The sequence below is a fragment of the Peromyscus californicus genome, unplaced genomic scaffold (assembly GCF_007827085.1).
Source record: "Peromyscus californicus insignis strain IS unplaced genomic scaffold, ASM782708v3 Scaffold_3__1_contigs__length_106647218, whole genome shotgun sequence".
NCBI classification, from domain to species: domain Eukaryota; kingdom Metazoa; phylum Chordata; class Mammalia; order Rodentia; family Cricetidae; genus Peromyscus; species Peromyscus californicus.
The window spans coordinates 102,430,885-102,447,030 of record NW_026294551.1 but is presented as its reverse complement, the minus strand read 5'-3'; the positions used below and the strand labels follow the sequence as shown (position 1 = coordinate 102,447,030).

At 55.6% G+C, this 16,146-nt stretch overlaps 5 protein-coding genes across 5 annotated transcripts in view; 4 read left to right on the top strand and 1 right to left on the bottom strand.

The window, feature by feature from the left end:
* Positions 1-10,542, bottom strand: part of Rmi2 (RecQ mediated genome instability 2) — a 45,434-nt gene extending 34,892 nt beyond the window's left edge. The window contains exon 1 of the transcript XR_008222618.1: positions 10,433-10,542. The gene's annotated coding sequence lies outside the window, so the exon portion shown is untranslated. The remainder of the gene's footprint in view (positions 1-10,432) is intronic.
* On the top strand, positions 831-5,891 carry Prm2 (protamine 2). Its single transcript, XM_052759471.1, has one exon. The coding sequence runs from the start codon at positions 5,452-5,454 to the stop codon at positions 5,878-5,880; it is 429 nt and encodes a 142-aa protein (XP_052615431.1). The 5' UTR covers positions 831-5,451; the 3' UTR covers positions 5,881-5,891.
* On the top strand, positions 6,405-6,747 carry Prm3 (protamine 3). The gene has a single exon (XM_052759473.1). The coding sequence runs from the start codon at positions 6,420-6,422 to the stop codon at positions 6,744-6,746; it is 327 nt and encodes a 108-aa protein (XP_052615433.1). The 5' UTR covers positions 6,405-6,419; the 3' UTR covers position 6,747.
* On the top strand, positions 8,434-8,812 carry Tnp2 (transition protein 2). The gene has a single exon (XM_052759472.1). It carries the CDS (start codon positions 8,448-8,450, stop codon positions 8,799-8,801), a length of 354 nt encoding a protein of 117 aa, XP_052615432.1. The 5' UTR covers positions 8,434-8,447; the 3' UTR covers positions 8,802-8,812.
* Positions 10,543-11,779: 1,237 nt separating the features above from the next.
* On the top strand, positions 11,780-13,498 carry Socs1 (suppressor of cytokine signaling 1). The gene is made up of 2 exons (XM_052759468.1): positions 11,780-11,885; positions 12,390-13,498. The coding sequence occupies exon 2, from the start codon at positions 12,440-12,442 to the stop codon at positions 13,076-13,078; it is 639 nt and encodes a 212-aa protein (XP_052615428.1). The 5' UTR covers positions 11,780-11,885; positions 12,390-12,439; the 3' UTR covers positions 13,079-13,498.
* Positions 13,499-16,146: the final 2,648 nt, after the last annotated feature.

Here is a 16,146-nt window from a genome sequence, read left to right as displayed (position 1 = left end):
GGATTACGGAGGCCATTTACATTCAAATCACCACATGGAGGGAGGAGGGCCAAGAGTTCAAGGGTTGGGAGGGTAGGTGCTGTGCACAGGTTGCAGGCCCCGGGAAGATGGCTCCTGACCTGGCCTCTGTAGTTACAATTATCCATGTAAGGAATGCACAGCAACCATGGAAGAAGCCCCAAGCACTGAGACTGCCATAGAGACTGTCATCTCCTCCTTCTCCTTCACATAGGTTCACATAAGTCACATTTTCTCTTCCCTCTCTCTCCTCTCCCCTGGCCCCTCCCAGTAAATACAGCTAGTGTGTGTGTGATACATAGGGCATAATGCCAGGCTTCAAACTCCAGCACCCCGCAACATTTCATCATTGGGGGTGCTAGTGCTGCTGAAGATACATATGTAACCACCGGGAGGTGAACTTGGAAACAGCAGGAATTAATATTCATGGTAAAAAGAGGAGGAAGGAAGGAATAAAGTAAAGGAGAAAAAAAGGCCGGCCTGTATCTCTGTGGCAGAGCCCTTTGCCAGCAGAGACCTGTGTTCTAGCCCCATGCTGAAGGAAAAGTCTTCCTGCAGTGTCTCAGCTCCAAGGAAAGAAACAGGGATGGTGCTCTCCTGCAAAAAAGCTTTATTTAAGTCACAATGGATGAGTGACTTGGTGGCCCACGCCTGTCACTTCAGCATTTGGGGGTCCACAGAGTCATTACTATAGTCACCAGTCTCATGGGCTTGGGCAGAACATCATGGTAGCAGAGTTATGTGAAATCCTATACAACATGTCCCCCCACCCCACCCCACCCCCCCGAAATAGGAAGCTGAGGGGTTGGGAATACAGGAAAGGGACCAGGGCAGCATGTAGTTGAAAGGACCCACCCCTGTGAACCACTTCCTCTAACCAAGCTCCATCTTCCACAGTCCCGATTTTGATGGGTTGATATTGACAGCTGAACTATTCATCATGTCGGGGGGGGGGGGCCCCCTCTGGTTCTAATCTGCTCTGAGAACTCCCTCATACACACATTTTTTGTATCTCAATGCAGTCAGGGTTCCAGTCACAATGAACCATCCAAGTTACATATGGAAATAATTACACACACTTTCATGTATCTAGAAAAATTTATAGCCATGGGGCACACACAGAGATTCACCGTTAAGAGGGTGTGTAAGCAGCAGCGGCCCACAGTTGAGCACCCTGTGCCCATGTCTTGGTTTCTAATGCCACCCTGAGGGAGCTGCTTGGAGATGTGGTGGTTCTTGGTCCAGACCAGGAAATACAAGATGAGTCTGGAAGAGCTAGGAGGGTCCAAAAGCAGGTTGTGATCGCTAAAATCTGAATATGAGGTGACAGAAGTTATGTGTGTGAGCAGTTGGTCCCCTGACTTGAGAGGTTATGGAACCTTTCGATACACACCCTAGCTGGTAGACACAGGACGACCTTTGGAGGTTAGCCCACCTCCAATTCTGGTCTAAAGGTCTCTGCTTCCCAATCCATGAGGAGATGAAAAAGCCACATGTTCAGTTGTCTATGTCAACACTGTGACAAAATTTCTCAAGGGAGAGGCTGTTTGGCTCCTAGTAAGGAGAGTGCAGTCCATCATGGTGGGCGAGGCGGCTGTTCACATGACAACTGCAGCCAGGAAGCAGAGAAAGATGACTGCTGGTGCTCAGCCCAGGACTCTAGTCCAAGGGACAGGGCTGCCCACATTCAGAATGGGTCTTCCTAGGTCAGTTAACTGAATCTAGGAATACCCACACAGAAAGGCTCAAAGATCTGTCTCCTAAGTGATTCTAGGTCCTGTCAAATTGACAGTACCAACCATCACACCACACTACGAGCACTCCTGCAGACAGAACCACCCCAGGTGCCAAGCCTCCCCTGCCGTCGTGGGTTGAAAACCCGGGGTTATGACATTAAGCACCCTTCATCCCTAGACTATGACAATAAGCACCCTTCATCCTTAGACTATGACAATAAGCACCTTTCGTCCCTGAAGTTGCTTCTGTTAGGCATGCTGATGCAGCAACAAGAAAAGCAGCAAAGTCTAAAGTACTCACGAATCCACTCTGACAAAAAATGAGTAAGTCGGGCTGGAGAGATGGCTCAGAGGTTAAGAGTACTGGCTGCTCGTCCACAAGTCCTGAGTTCAATTCCCAGCAACCACATGGTGGCTCACAACCATCTATAATTCGATCTGGTGCCTTCTTCTGGCATGTAGGCAGAACACTGTATACATAATAAATAAATCTTCAAAAAAAAATGAGTAGGTTGACGGCAAGGCCAGGGAGGGGGAGGGGGATCTCCAGTGTGGAGGGTTTCAACAGCTGGTGAAGGCATGATATCCTGAGGTAGGGAAACACAATGTCTACCCTCTAAGTATGGGCCCTGCATAGAAACCCAAGCTAATGGAGAAGGAATCAGTGAACACTGACCCTAGCCTACTCTATTCCACCCACTGCAGCCTTTAGTGACACCTGTGGGTTGGAGGTGGGGAACCCGAGCTCTCTCCTCTCTCTGGAGAGCACCTACCCCTTCCTTAGAGCCTCATTCTCTCTTAGGCTTGAGCTCTGAAGTCATGTGGGAAACCCTGTTCTTGGATGGTGAGGCAACTCTGAGAACAAAGAGAAGAACTTGATGACAGAGGAGGGTGGGGGTGGCTCTGAGGCTTTCCCCATATCGGGCTACTTGTTCACATCCTCATCCACCTGCTCACTGCTCCCTTTCAGGCTTCTCTGCATCTTTAGACAGAGACGCCTAGAAACAGCTGGCGAGAGCATGCCCATCACTCCTCTGCCCCCCCACCCCCCGCAGTGTGCCCCTAGAGCCAGGACACTGATGGCCTCCGGCTTCCTACAGAAAATACAACAGAGCCTCTCTCTCATTCCATGCCCCTTTTTCTGTGACCAGATGCCAAGCCTAAAGTTCACAGGGGCATGAAGCAGGTCACATTCCATCTCAGTCGATTCCACATTGCTGCCTCCCTCACCTACTGGGCCTCCCTCCCTCCGCTTCTTGTCCAACTGCCTTTCAGCTTCCCCCTTGGGCTGTGCAGCAACCAAGGTGCAATCAGAACAGGAAGTGACCTTTGGGAAGCAGGGTCCAGCAGCATCACCCACACTCATCTCCTGTCTAGTAATGTCCAAAAGCTGGCCTGCACCCACGTGCCTAGCTGATGCACCTGACAGCGCCCCAGTGTTCTCACTGGAGCTGATCCTCCTGCAGCTCTGAGACCCTCTGGATTCACTTGTCAGTGCCCCACTGGGTATTCCGCTAACTTTCACAAGGTCAAGTTCCCTCAGCAAATATCCTCTGGGCAGTCTGAAGATGTGTGTTTTCTGACAGTTTCAATTTTGCATGGCTGTTTCACCCACCTGCCTGGCCTCGGATTATCTCTCAGGGCCTAGCCCAGAAGCAGGCGTGTGTGGCAGGTGCTCACTGGCACCTAAGTTGAATGAATGACTGAACGCTCAAGAGGATGCCATCCTTCTTGACTATGACACAGGCAACTGCTGATGCCAAAATGCTGCCCACCCCTCTCATGCCCATATTTGGACATGGTACAGGTCCTCCCTGGTCATGGTCTGTGAGGTCCTGGCACTCTTTGACTTCATAATCCCCAGGGGCCCCTTGTGTCTATAAGAGGAAGAAGGTGCGGGCTCTCCATCCACAGCCCGCAAAATTCCACCTGCTCACAGGTTGGCTGGCTCGACCCAGGTGGTGCCCCCTGCTCTGAGCCAGCTCCCGGCCAAGCCAGCACCATGGCCAGATACCGATGCTGCCGCAGCAAAAGCAGGAGCAGATGCCGCCGCCGCAGGCGGAGATGTCGCAGACGGAGGAGGCGATGCTGCCGGCGGAGGAGGCAAAGTGAGCAGGGGGGCTGTGCTGGACTGGGTCGGGGGGGGGGTGTCCAGGGATTGGGCATAGCCTGATATATCCACCCCCTTCACCATCTTTCTTGCCTTCCTAGGGTGCTGCCGCCGCCGCAGATACACCCTGAGGTGTAAAAGATACTAGATGCACAAAATAGCAAGTCCATCAAAACTCCTGCCTGAAAAATTTACCAGACTTCAAGAGCCTCTCGCCACATCTTGAAAAATGCCACCGTCCAGTGAAAAACAGGAGCCTGCTAAGGAACAATGCCACCTGTCAATAAATGTTAAACTCATCCCACTCACGCCTCTAGATTCTTGGGTTCTGGGAAGGGTGGGTGAGTGTGGGTAAGGGGGATGTGAGTGACATGTGAGGGGCTCCAGACCTGTCAATAACAGATTCTCATCGAGATCCCTCCCCAGAAAGGCTTAGGGAAGACATGTGTCTGAGGGCCTCATCATGGGCCCCAGTCATACACAGACTGTCGGAAAGCCAGGCAGGAACTGGCTATAGCTGAACAAGAAAGTCCAGTGGATCTGTGTGAATGTCCCATCACCAATCCCTTCTCGGGTAAGCCCATGGGGTCAATTTAAGGTTGGCCCTCTGCTGACCCCATCCTCTGGGCCACCTTGTGTGAATGAAGAGGTCAGATAACCATTGGTGATTGCTGCAAAGCAGCGCAGATGCCAGTCTTCACCTTCCAGGGCCTCCACAGGCTCGGCCTTCTAGGCCAGCAGTGGACCCTGAGTGTTGTCATCACCCTTTGGTTTTTGTGGTAGGACCCCAAGACCTTGTGTATGCCAGGCACACAATACAACTCAGGACTTGATTCCCTGAGGGACTGCGTCAATATACTCCATGATGGGGACGCAGATCAAGGTACCATGTTGTAAAAAGCACAAGTTTTATTTTTTTCCTGTTGGGTTACAATGTTTCAAGTATGCCCTAGGAAAGAAAGGACTCCTTTAAGGCCAGCACATGGGGCAGAGGCAGGCAAGATCTGGCTAGCCTGCTCTATAGAGCAAGTCCCAGGACAGAGTTACACAGAAAACAAGCAAAAAACTCAAACCGGCTTTGGAGAGAAGCATGTCCTTGAGCAACCCAGACTCTATCCCCTACGGGAGAAGCCGTTTCAGTCACACTGTCCTTAGCTCACATGGAGGTGGGAAGCTTTTCCCACGGCTCGGCAGGATGAGGGCACGGACTGGGGCTGGGAGGGGATTCAGTGGCTTGCCTGGCACTGCTCTGCAACCGTGACACACACCATGCAGCAGGGCAAAGGGACCGGGAGCAAAGTTCAAGGTCACCCTGAGACCCTCTCATATTAATCTTCTTGTGACTGACTACGAGCCAGTGCTACAAACCCGGCCTGTGGTGCCCTCACAGAGGGGACTGGGCAGGGTGGGAACAATCAGGGGTGGGCCGCCAGGTCACAGTGGGGCTCCCCTTTATATATGAGCCCCAGAAAGCCCCTCACACCAGACCATCATCACCACCAAGAGCAGGTGGTGAGGCTTTCGTCCTCCTCCTCCCATCCAGGTCAGCTGCAGCCTCGGCTCAGAGACTCCTGATCTCCTAGCACTATGGTTCGCTACCGAATGAGGAGCCCCAGTGAGCGTCCACACCAGGGGCCTGGGCAAGAACATGGAGGAGAAGAGGAGCAGGGGCAAGAGCTAAGCCCCGAGCGCGTGGACGACTATGGGAGGACACACAGGGGTCACCACCACCACAGACACCGGCGCTGCTCGCGTAGGAGGCTATACCGGATCCACAGGAGGCGCCGGTCATGCAGGAGGCGAAGGAGACGCTCCTGCCGCCACAGAAGGCGGCATCGCAGAGGTAAGCACCACAGAACCCCAGAACCTTGGCCACCTGTGCAGCTGCCCAACAAGGTAGGAGTGCCCCCATTCAAACCCTGCTGCCTCCCAGGTAGCCCAGCAAACCAGAACTTTCTTTCCCAAAGGCTGCAGAAGATCCCGAAGGAGGAGGAGATGCAGGTGCAGGAGGTGTAGGAGGCGCCATTAAGCCTCCCCAGGCCCATCCATCCTGCCTGGAGCCAAGGAAGTCACCTGCCCAACGAATAGTCACCTGCCCAAACAACGTCACGCGAGGCCACGCCACCATTCCACGTTGATGTCTGAGCCCTGAGCTGCCAAGGAGCCATGAGATCTGAGTAATGAGCAAAGCCACCTGCCAAATAAAGCTTGACACGAGACTCATTGGCTGCTGTCTGCTTTTCGTGAATGCCACATAGGGACCATTCCTAGTCCTTTCATGGTTCAGGTTACACCAACAGAACAGCACTCTGAACAGGGAGAGAAGTTTAGTCATGGGGGAAGGGATAACCATCAGCTCCCATCCCTGCCCTCTCCAGAGAGCCATCTGAGCCAATGCATTGTTCCTGGAAAATGTCAGCTAAGCTCCAGATTCCAGGGTGGGGGAGGGCGGTACCTTGGAACCTGTTTGTGAGGTCAGTGCCACGCCCACCAGCCTCACAGTCTCTTACTGCCCAAGCTGCCTCCCTCCTAGTCCAGAGAGACAGGACTGGGTGATGGGTTCCCGCTGTGCCAAGCTCAGCACCAGCCATGGCACGGCCCAGAACACGGGTCATAGCCGTGGCCACGAGTCCTCCATGAAGAAGCTCGTGGCCTGTGTGAGTCAAGACAACTTCTCCCTGTCGTCAGAGGGTGAGGAGGAAGAGGAGGAGGAAGAGGAAGAGGAGGAGGAGGATGACGAGGAAGAGGAGGATGAAGAGGAGGAGGAGGAGCAGATCCCAGTAAAAGGCAAACTGCTGCTGATGGAGCCCGAGAAGCAGGAGAGCACTGAGGACGACGCCGTGGCCCAGCCGAGCCCTGAGCCCAAGCAGACACACCCCTGACCCACCCTGAGGCCTGCCCAGTGATGGATGCCCATCGCCACTCCAAAGAGGACATTCAGAAAATAAAGAGTCTCCAAGGAACTCTCCTGGTTTCCCTCTTTCCCTTCATATGTATGTGTTGCATGAGCATGCCCGGAGAACAGCCACCCAGGGTGAGGAGCTCCATTGTGGAAGCCTGGCTGGATGCCTCTGTAGAGCCCTCATTTTGCTGTCGGGGTCAAAGCGAGGCAGGCTCTATGTAGCACTAAGTGGGCTAGATGAGGGGGCTATCCTTCTGCTTCATCCTCTGAACGCTGAGATTACAGACTCAGATGAACTGAGGATGCTGAGGATGAGCACAGAGCCTGGGTCCGGATGTATCATACAGAACCAGGCTCTCTGCACTAGCCACTGCTCCAGAAATTCTGGTCCGGCACAGTCCGTGATTCTTAGCTTCCATACACTTTCCAATACCTATTGGTAGGCTCCATGTGGACGCAGATCTGGGAGGGGCAAGCTACCATCCAGCCTGCTAACTGCGGTCACTGGGATGCTCCCAGGCAAAGCTGGTTGAAAAGGATGAGCAGAGTAGGCAGGGCTCAGTAAACCAGGCAGTTTTCACAATGGGCCGTCTGGCATGTTTATTAAGAAATCAACTCAAGGCGCATATGCCTTAAATCCCAGCACTTGGGAGGTGGAGTCATCTTCAGGGCCAGCTCACTAAGACTGTCTAAAAGATGAGTTAAACGGCTTAGTGGTTAAAGGAACTTAACCTGAGAGTTGTCCTCTGAACTCCATGTGTAGTGTGGCCTGTACACACACACACACACACACACACACACACACACACACACACACACACAGGCCCTTGCCAGTAAGTGCTGGCCATGAGAGGTAGTGTAGTGCACAGAAGCTTGGGCAGGGCCATGTGGGCAAGAGGGTAGATAGTGCCTCAGAGCCAGAGCTGCAGGGATCACAGGTGGCTCTAGAAAAGTGACTGAAGACTGGGAAGAGCACACCAGCATCATCAGGCTAGGGGCTGGAGCAGAGACTGAACACTGAGTCCTACTGGGAGGCTCCCAGGATCCAAGGGCTGGCATCCCAGCTCAAAGGAATGGAAGGAAGGGCTGGTTTCAGACTGAGGGAGCCCCATGGCATATCCAAGATTAGACTTCAGTGCAAACTAGACTTTGAACCTGACCCTCAACCTCTCACCTGGGAAGGCTGCTGGGGAGGTGGGCCCATTCCAACCCCTAGTCACTCTGCTACCTAATCCAGGGCACACCACTGTCCACCCACTGGCTACAGCTGTTATGGTAGGCCAGGCAAAAAGGAAGAGAATCCTGCAGCTGCCAGAGGCCTTGAAGCACTGACTGCAGACTGTTCCTCACCTAACCTCATGATCTAAATTAAAATTCCCAATGTCACTGTGGGGTGGGTGCAACGACTATCGTCCCCATTGCGAAGCTGGACCATGCAGACGTGAACACAGGGAGCAGATGTGGCCTCAGCACAATCTGACCCACAGGGCCCTGAAAGTTGCCCCACCCTGGGAAGAGGGTGAGGGGCAGAGCTTTGCCATACCTGTCACCCTCTGTGGCCTGTGCCATCATAATTGGCCCAGCTATATAACCAGGGGCTGTGGGGACTCCCCAAAGCTGGGCCTGCTGGAAAAAGAGGAGGAGGAGGAGGAGGTCTCTGCCCCTCCAAGTGTGGCCTCCCATGGACACCAAGACGCAGAGCCTTTCCACCACCCATTCCCACCCCCACAGCTCCTCTCGGTCCCAAGATCACACCTGTAACCAGTGCAACTGCAGCCATCACTGCCGGAGCTGCAGCCAGGCAAGCCACCCGAGCTCCAGTTCCAGCCCGAACCCCAGGCCACCACCGAGGCACTCCAAACAAGCCATGCACTCCCGACACTCAACTCCAAGGTCCAGCCACCGCGGCAGCTGTTCCAAGAACAGGAAGACCTTGGAAGGGAAGGTGAACAAGAGAAAGGTGGTGAGGAGGCGGAAGCGGACACACCGAGCTAAGAGGTGTAGCTCAGGTACCTGCCCAGTGGGGTCTCCTTGAAGGGCAAGGCTGCCCAGAAGGGCAGCTGGCTGGCTGAACGACAAGCATTGGCTCTGGATGGAGAGAGTTGATAGGATGCTAGTATTAAAGGCCTCTTTCCCATTCCTGTCTTAGGGAGAAGACACAAGTGAGACACTCCAGGTTGTTCCTGTGTCCATCTGATCCCAAACGGAGATAGCCATCACTAGGTGAATGTTGGGAGGACTCTGATCTTACAGGAACATGTCACTGCAGCAATTTCTATGCAACATTGATTAAAGCGTGTACCCTGGAAGATTATCCTTGAGTCTGTTCCTTGAGTCTGTTCTAAAGTATCTCTATCCAACAATGGTTATTGCTTGTGCCCGTGGCACAAGCTGCACTGAGAGCTCAGGGCTTGTTCCCAAGGAAGCACTGATCCTGAAAGTTATCCTGACTTCCTGTGTGTGTTGCTTCAACAGCCCATTTCCTGGTCACTAGTGGCCCCAGTGAACTTGCCTACAACAGGGCTTTGCACTGGCTACTCTTCCCTGCCCTCCCTCCCTTCCCCGCCAAGGAGTGTTGGGCAAACAGCTTTCAATATCACATACACTGACTAGGGGCAGCGTTTCCCAGCACAACATTGTCAAAGCTGGAAAGAGAAACCAAGAAATGGTTTCTCCTCCCCACCCCCACAGCTAGAGAAAGGTGGCCTCTATCATTGTGACAGAGGTGACCCATATTGGCAAACAGAAGCTCCAAAGCCCCGAGTTCTGCACACCTATGATCCTATGTTACTCAGCACATTTCTCTTTCCTTCTGGATTTGGTTTCATTTTGATTTGAATTCACAACTTTTTAGAAACTGAAACTGAGTTGTCTGCATCCAGAGACTTTGCACTTTGCACCGTGTCAGGGTACAAGGGAAACTGAGACTCAGAGGGCTGGGAGACACAGCAGGAAAGATGGAGGGCTCGTTTGCTGGACCCTGGAGCCTCCCCAAGCTTAAGGATGCAGCGAGACAATGGCCATCCGAAGTGTGGCAGTCTGCACCACTGGTACCCCCTGCAGACCAGGAAAGCATGTTCTCCAAGGATGGATAGCAAGCAAGCAGTGCAGGGGTGAGGGACACGTGGGGGTTGTGCAGAGGCCTGCAGGAGCCTGGCAGGGAGACCTGCAGGAGCCTCGCCACCTCCCCACCACCGCGGTGCCAGCCCTCCTGTGCGCACCGTTTTCCCTTTGCATGCTCTACTCCCTGGCTGGGGTGTCTAAAAGGAACACAGGGATGGAATTAATTTTAGAGTGCTTGCCCAGCATGCACAAGGCCCTGTGTTTAGTTCCCAGCACTGCATAAACCAAGCATGGTAATGCCTGCCTGTAATCCCAGGTTTTGGGAAATAAAGGCAGGACCAGTTCAAGGCCATCCTGGCTATATGAGACACTATCTCAATAATAAAAGAAACGCAAAGGACAAGGTCATGTGCCTGTGGCCAACACATCTCCTGAAGGCACTCTCAGATGGAGTAGTTTGTAACCGGGGCAATGGACACATACGTAGAGCTGAGAGAGGCAATGCAATCACATGCCCAAGGACATGGGCTAGAAGAGGCTTAGCTGGAGGAGAACCTGGGCCTAAGCCCAGCCTTTACCCACTATATTACCCCCATCACTCACCAAGGATGTGGACCGACCCTGGTCAGCACCGCTCAGCATCTTCTTTCCCATCCCTCCATAGACGTCAGTGACCACTACCAAGGAGCTCAAGACAAGGACACAACTTAGGAGGAAAAGTGGAGCTCTGGGCACAGTCTGGGGATACTGAGAAAGGGAGACCAGGAAGATCTGGCCAGTGCAGAGCTTCAGACGAGCCGACTGGCAGCAATCTGAGAGAAGCCTGTAGAGGGCAGTGTGCGTCACCGCGAAACACAGAAGTTTGCACGCGAACCTCCTCACCCGCCTTCATTCATAAACATCGCCACCAGCCAGGCACCTACTTCTGGCCTTCCAGGACAATCTGAATCACGAAACCGCACAGTGTCCTAATGATAGGTCTGACCGCCTCGATCCCAAGCCCAAGGTGTACACGGAGCACGGGAGCCCTTGTGCAGGCAGATGCTTGCTGGAGCTTTGAGGCCGTCTGTGAGGGTGGGGAGGCAGAGTTTTGGGGTTACAGCTGAGAAAGCCTCATTTTTTTTTCGTACTGGGTTCGTTTGGAGGTGCCCAGCCATTGTGAATCATAGCCCCGCCCCGGGCCTCAGTTTCTCCAGCTGCCCACGTAGTAGGAGTGCAAGAAGAGTGAGTCCAGGCCACTGGGGACCCAGCCCAACCCCACCCGGTTTCCGAGGAACTCGGCCGGGAGCGGGGGCGCCCCTCCCGCACTGCCTTAGGCTTCCTTTGAAGCCTCTGCGGTCAGGCCACCGCTTCCTGGGAAGCCCAAGCCAAGGCCAGGCCGGGTGGCCGACGGGAGGGGCCCGCGCGCCCGGCTCCGAGGCTCCAGGGGAGGGCGGCGGCCCCGCCGGGCTCCAGGACTGCCTAGCCAGACTCCAAGATGGGCCAAGACTGCCAAGGCCTCCGGGTCCTGGGCGGGAAGGACCCTGGCAGGAAGGAGCTTCTTAGGGGGGCGCAGGCTCCAGGCGAGGCGGAGCCCTGACCAGGAGGACGCAGACACCAGGAGGGGAGGAGGCGTGTCAGCGCCGCGTGAGCATCCCACCCGGCCGGCTGCAGGGATGTGGGGCGAAGGTGGCAAGAGCAAAAGAGCGGTCGTAAGGTGGCCATCCCAGACACCGACCAGAAGATTCCGGGAGGAGCCAGAACCCCAGGACGCCGAGGTCCCAATCAAGCAGGTGCGAGACAAGACCGAGCCTAGGGACAGGATCAGCATCTTCTCTCCAGAGAGAGCCGCAAGAGGCCAGAGAGCGGACCCGAAAGACTGGCCCGAAAGAGAAACGGAAAGCGGCGGTGGGCGGGACCGGTGGGCGGGGCCTCTGCCAGTTTTAAGAGCCTGATGCAGGGGCGGGCAGCATTAGAGTGAGCTGCAGCCGTGGCAGCTGCACGGCTCCCGGCTCCGGAGCATGCGCGACAGCCGCCCCGGAGACCCCAGCCGCGGCGCCCCGCGTCCCGCCGCCAGGTGAGCCGGGGCGGCGGAGGAGGAGGCGGGAGGGCATGGGAGTAAGGGGAGCAGAGCCCAAAAGGACTGGCCTCGCCGACTGCGTGGTGGGGTCGTGGATGCCACGCCTCTGGCGCCCTCCCGCCCCACCGGCTCGCCCAGGCGGGCCCCGGCGCGTGCGGGGTGTCGGCTGCGCCTCTTCTCCGGCCCTGAGCCCCGATATCCCGCCTGGGTTCCAATCCCCGGCGTGGCCAGCAGGCGGCAGCCGCTGGGCGGCGAGCCACCAGCGGGGACGGCGGGGAGTCGGGCCCCTCTCCACGCCCCCTTCTCCACGCGCGCGGGGAGGCTGGGCTCCACAGCCAGCCTGGAAGGGTTCCACGTACGGGAACGGCCTACTTCGCAGATGAGCCCACCGAGGCTCAGAGGCTCCGGGCGGATTCCGCGTTCCGCCCTGGCTCCTTGGGGTTCGCTTGCCGGCCAGCGCCACCCGGACGCCCGGCTCACTGCCTCTGTCTCCCCCATCAGCGCAGCCCCGGACGCTATGGCCCACCCCTACGGCTGGCCCCTCGTATAGGATGGTAGCACGCAACCAGGTGGCAGCTGACAATGCGATCTCCCCGGCAGCAGAGCCCCGACGGCGGCCAGAGTCCTCCTCATCCTCGTCTTCGTCCTCGCCGGCGGCCCCCGCGCGTCCGCGGCCCTGCCCTGCGGTCCCGGCTCCGGCCCCTGGCGACACTCACTTCCGCACGTTCCGCTCCCACTCCGATTACCGACGAATCACGCGGACCAGCGCGCTCTTGGACGCCTGCGGCTTCTACTGGGGACCCCTGAGCGTGCACGGGGCGCACGAGCGGCTGCGTGCCGAGCCCGTGGGCACCTTCCTGGTGCGCGACAGTCGCCAACGGAACTGCTTCTTCGCACTCAGCGTGAAGATGGCTTCGGGCCCCACGAGCATCCGCGTGCACTTCCAGGCCGGCCGCTTCCACCTGGACGGCAGCCGCGAGACCTTCGACTGCCTCTTCGAGCTGCTGGAGCACTACGTGGCGGCGCCGCGCCGCATGTTGGGGGCCCCGCTGCGCCAGCGCCGCGTGCGGCCGCTGCAGGAGCTGTGTCGCCAGCGCATCGTGGCCGCCGTGGGTCGCGAGAACCTGGCGCGCATCCCTCTTAACCCGGTACTCCGTGACTACCTGAGTTCCTTCCCCTTCCAGATCTGACCGGCCGCCGCCGTGCCCGCAGCATTAAGTGGGGGCGCCTTATTATTTCTTATTAATTATTATTATTATTTTCCTGGAACCACGTGGGAGCCCTCCCCGCCTGGGTCGGAGGGAGTGGGTGTGAAGGGCGAGGTGCCTCCGGCTTCTGGCCGGAGACCCCATCCCGCCTCTCGGGGGGGCCTCCCCTACTGGTGCTCCCTCCGGGTCTTCTGGTTGTAGCAGCTTGTGTCTGGGGCCAGGACCTGAACTCCACTCCTACCTCTCCATGTTTACATATTCCCAGTATCTTTGCACAAACCAGGGGTGGGGGAGGGTCTCTGGCTTCATTTTTCTGCTGTGCAGAATACCCTATTTTATATTTTTACAGCCAGTTTAGGTAATAAACTTTATTATGAAAGTTTTTTTTTTAAAGAAAAAAGATTTCTAGAGCGTATGCTTTGGCTAAACGTCCTGGGTTGGGGACGGGGGACGGGGGGCGCGCGGGAGGGGATGGTGGTGGTGGTAATGCAGATTTTTCTTGAAGTGGTTGGGGATGCTGGGGGGTTGGGCAGCACAGCTCCTCCCAGCGCTGGGGACCAAACTGTCAGGCTAGTTTTGGTGTGTGTCTGGAAAGATGGCGGCTCCAGTCCGAGCTCTCCTGGGTATCTGAGCCTGGTTCTCCTACCCCTGCTTGAGCGAATCCTACAGGGACAGCCCCTGACACTTAGTACTGCCTTGTCTCCAGTGTACAGAGGAGAACACCGAGGGACAGGTAATTGGTGCCAGGCCACTCCTGGTGGCGAGGTGGGCCCTTTTGACTGTCCACCAGCATCAGTTTGAAATGGATGACAGAGAGGAAACTTCTGTGCTTCTCTGACCACAACTACTTCCAGGAAGAGGGTGGGGCAGAGCGGCCAGGGCTCACCGAGTTTTTGGAAGGAGTGGCAGGTTCTGCAAGCCATCAAGTATTTCAGAGGGGATGATGAGCCATGCTGGCCTGGCTGTCGCTTCCCACCCTTCTCTGCCTTGTGTACTTTTTTGGAGCCAGAGCGCTGCTTTGTGGTCTGTGGTGGCAGGGGCCCTGGTGCTGCTGGTGGCTGGGGCAATTCCCTTTGCCTCTCTGGGCCTCTGAAAGACCCAACTCTGTAAGGCCGTGGTGGTGGCGGGAGTCCAGGTGGAAGGGCTGTTTCAGGACACTTGTGGGGCACCAGAAAGGACCCGGGACACTGGCTTTGAGGCAGATGGGCTGGCTAGGAACTGGTGGACTGAGTCACGGCAGAGTTTGGTGCTAAACATGTCCCACTTCATCTTCAGGAGTTGTCATGATTCCTGTAGGGGGACATGCTTTTAGAAGGTCCAGAGTCCTCCAGGCCCAGGGTGGCCAGTCCTTCAGGGAGGTGGGGTTTGTTTTGCCCTCTGTTTCTTCTTTTTTTTTTTAGCCCTGCCCCTGCTGTATAAATTAATGAGGGCGAGACTAAGTGACAATACTAGAGACACCTTGCAGACCCTTTAGTTAGAGCTGGGGGTGGGGGTGGGGGCGGGAGGACTAGCTGGGAAGACCCTGCTTAATACTCGGACCTGCCTGGGAGTCAAACCCCTACCCCTGGGAAATAGGCCAGAAGGCAGGAAGAGCTCCCACACTGGCACGGATCACCTGGGCCTTTTGATTGGTACCATGGTACTGTTGGCAGGCCCTCCTTCAAGCATAGGTTGAATTGGCAGGTAGTTTTATAGCATGCCAGGGGGATTTCCTGGTCTGAAAAAAGGTGACAAGTTCTGTGTTCACCACAGAAGTCTAAATCACTGACCCACTGCTTTGTAAAAGCCTGAGGCAGAACAGCTAGGAATAAAGCTCCCGTCCCGCACACTCCCTGGAGCTGGCCCCTTCTTCCCTTTATGAGTCATTTAAAAAAAAAAATCCATCCTGACATACAAAAGGTGACGTAAAAGCCCCTGGGAGCTGCACTCCAGTGTCTGTGTGTCTGTCGCCCTGTGGCTTCCCTGGGGTGCAGATTCTCTATCTGGCCCTCAAACCTCAGCCTCATGATTCAGCAGGTGCTCACGTCAGTGCACAAGAATGAAAAGTGAGAGGGGACCAAGTAGGGGGCCAGTGGAGTGTGGGGCTGATTGCATAGGCGTGCACACACGCACACACACAGGTGTGAGGCCACCCTAAAAGCCAACACAGCTGGCAGCTGTGGTCCTTGTTTTACTGAGACGGAAGAAAGGGTTCAGAGAAGTGTAGGAAGGTGTAGAGTGGCGGCCAGGCCTTGGAGTGGCAGGCCTGTCCTGTTTTCAGAAAGATGGGTTTCTTCCCCCTGCCCCCTCCTCTCTCTTTTTGTTTTTCTTGGAGACAGGGTTTCTCTGTGTAGCCCTAGCTGCCTGGAACTCACGCTGTAGATGAGGCTGGCCTCAAACTCAGAAATCCACCTGCCTCTGCCTCCCAAGTGCTGCCTCTGTACCTCCTGCCTGCACCACCACTCAGCTGAGTTTCTTAAGAGATGGGGAGGGAAAGAAGAGGGAGGAAACCCGTGAAAATGCATTCCTGGGCCTCCCCTCATCCTGTGAGCTCTCTTCGACCCTAGGAGTTGGTCATGAAATGGACAGGCAAGCCTCTTCTGTGGAGTGTCCAACATAAAGCACTTAGCACAGAACCATGGTGTGTAGGTGCTCAATGGAGGATGTTGGGAGGTCCAGATAATAAACACTAAGTGGAGTCTGGGAGGATTGAGAGGGCAGGACCAGCCTGGGCTATATACTGAGAAACAGTAAACACTACCCGATTCAGATGCTCTTCTAAGAAATGAATGGGAGAGGGCTTCTGGGCTCTGTTCTCATGGAGAGTGCCAGAAAAATAGAAAGGAATGATACTGCCAGAAGAGGCAGTGCTCGGAGGAAAACTAACAGTGGCTGGCGGTGAGTGGCACTGGAAGATGTCAGGGAGGTCATCCAAGAGTCCTTGGAGTGACAGATCTGAACTGACCAGGAGAGATGGGGAAAAGGCATAATGGGCAAGTGCAAACGCCCCGCAGCAGAACCTGGTTCTGCTCACCACATAATTCCCCCAGAGGGAAGGCCGTATTGTGCTG

What these genes read in the sequence shown, in the direction of transcription:
- Prm2 (XM_052759471.1), top strand. Translation starts at nt 5,452, where the DNA reads ATGGTTCGCTACCGAATGAGGAGCCCCAGTGAGCGTCCACACCAGGGG.
- Prm3 (XM_052759473.1), top strand. Translation starts at nt 6,420, where the DNA reads ATGGGTTCCCGCTGTGCCAAGCTCAGCACCAGCCATGGCACGGCCCAG.
- Tnp2 (XM_052759472.1), top strand. Translation starts at nt 8,448, where the DNA reads ATGGACACCAAGACGCAGAGCCTTTCCACCACCCATTCCCACCCCCAC.
- Socs1 (XM_052759468.1), top strand. Translation starts at nt 12,440, where the DNA reads ATGGTAGCACGCAACCAGGTGGCAGCTGACAATGCGATCTCCCCGGCA.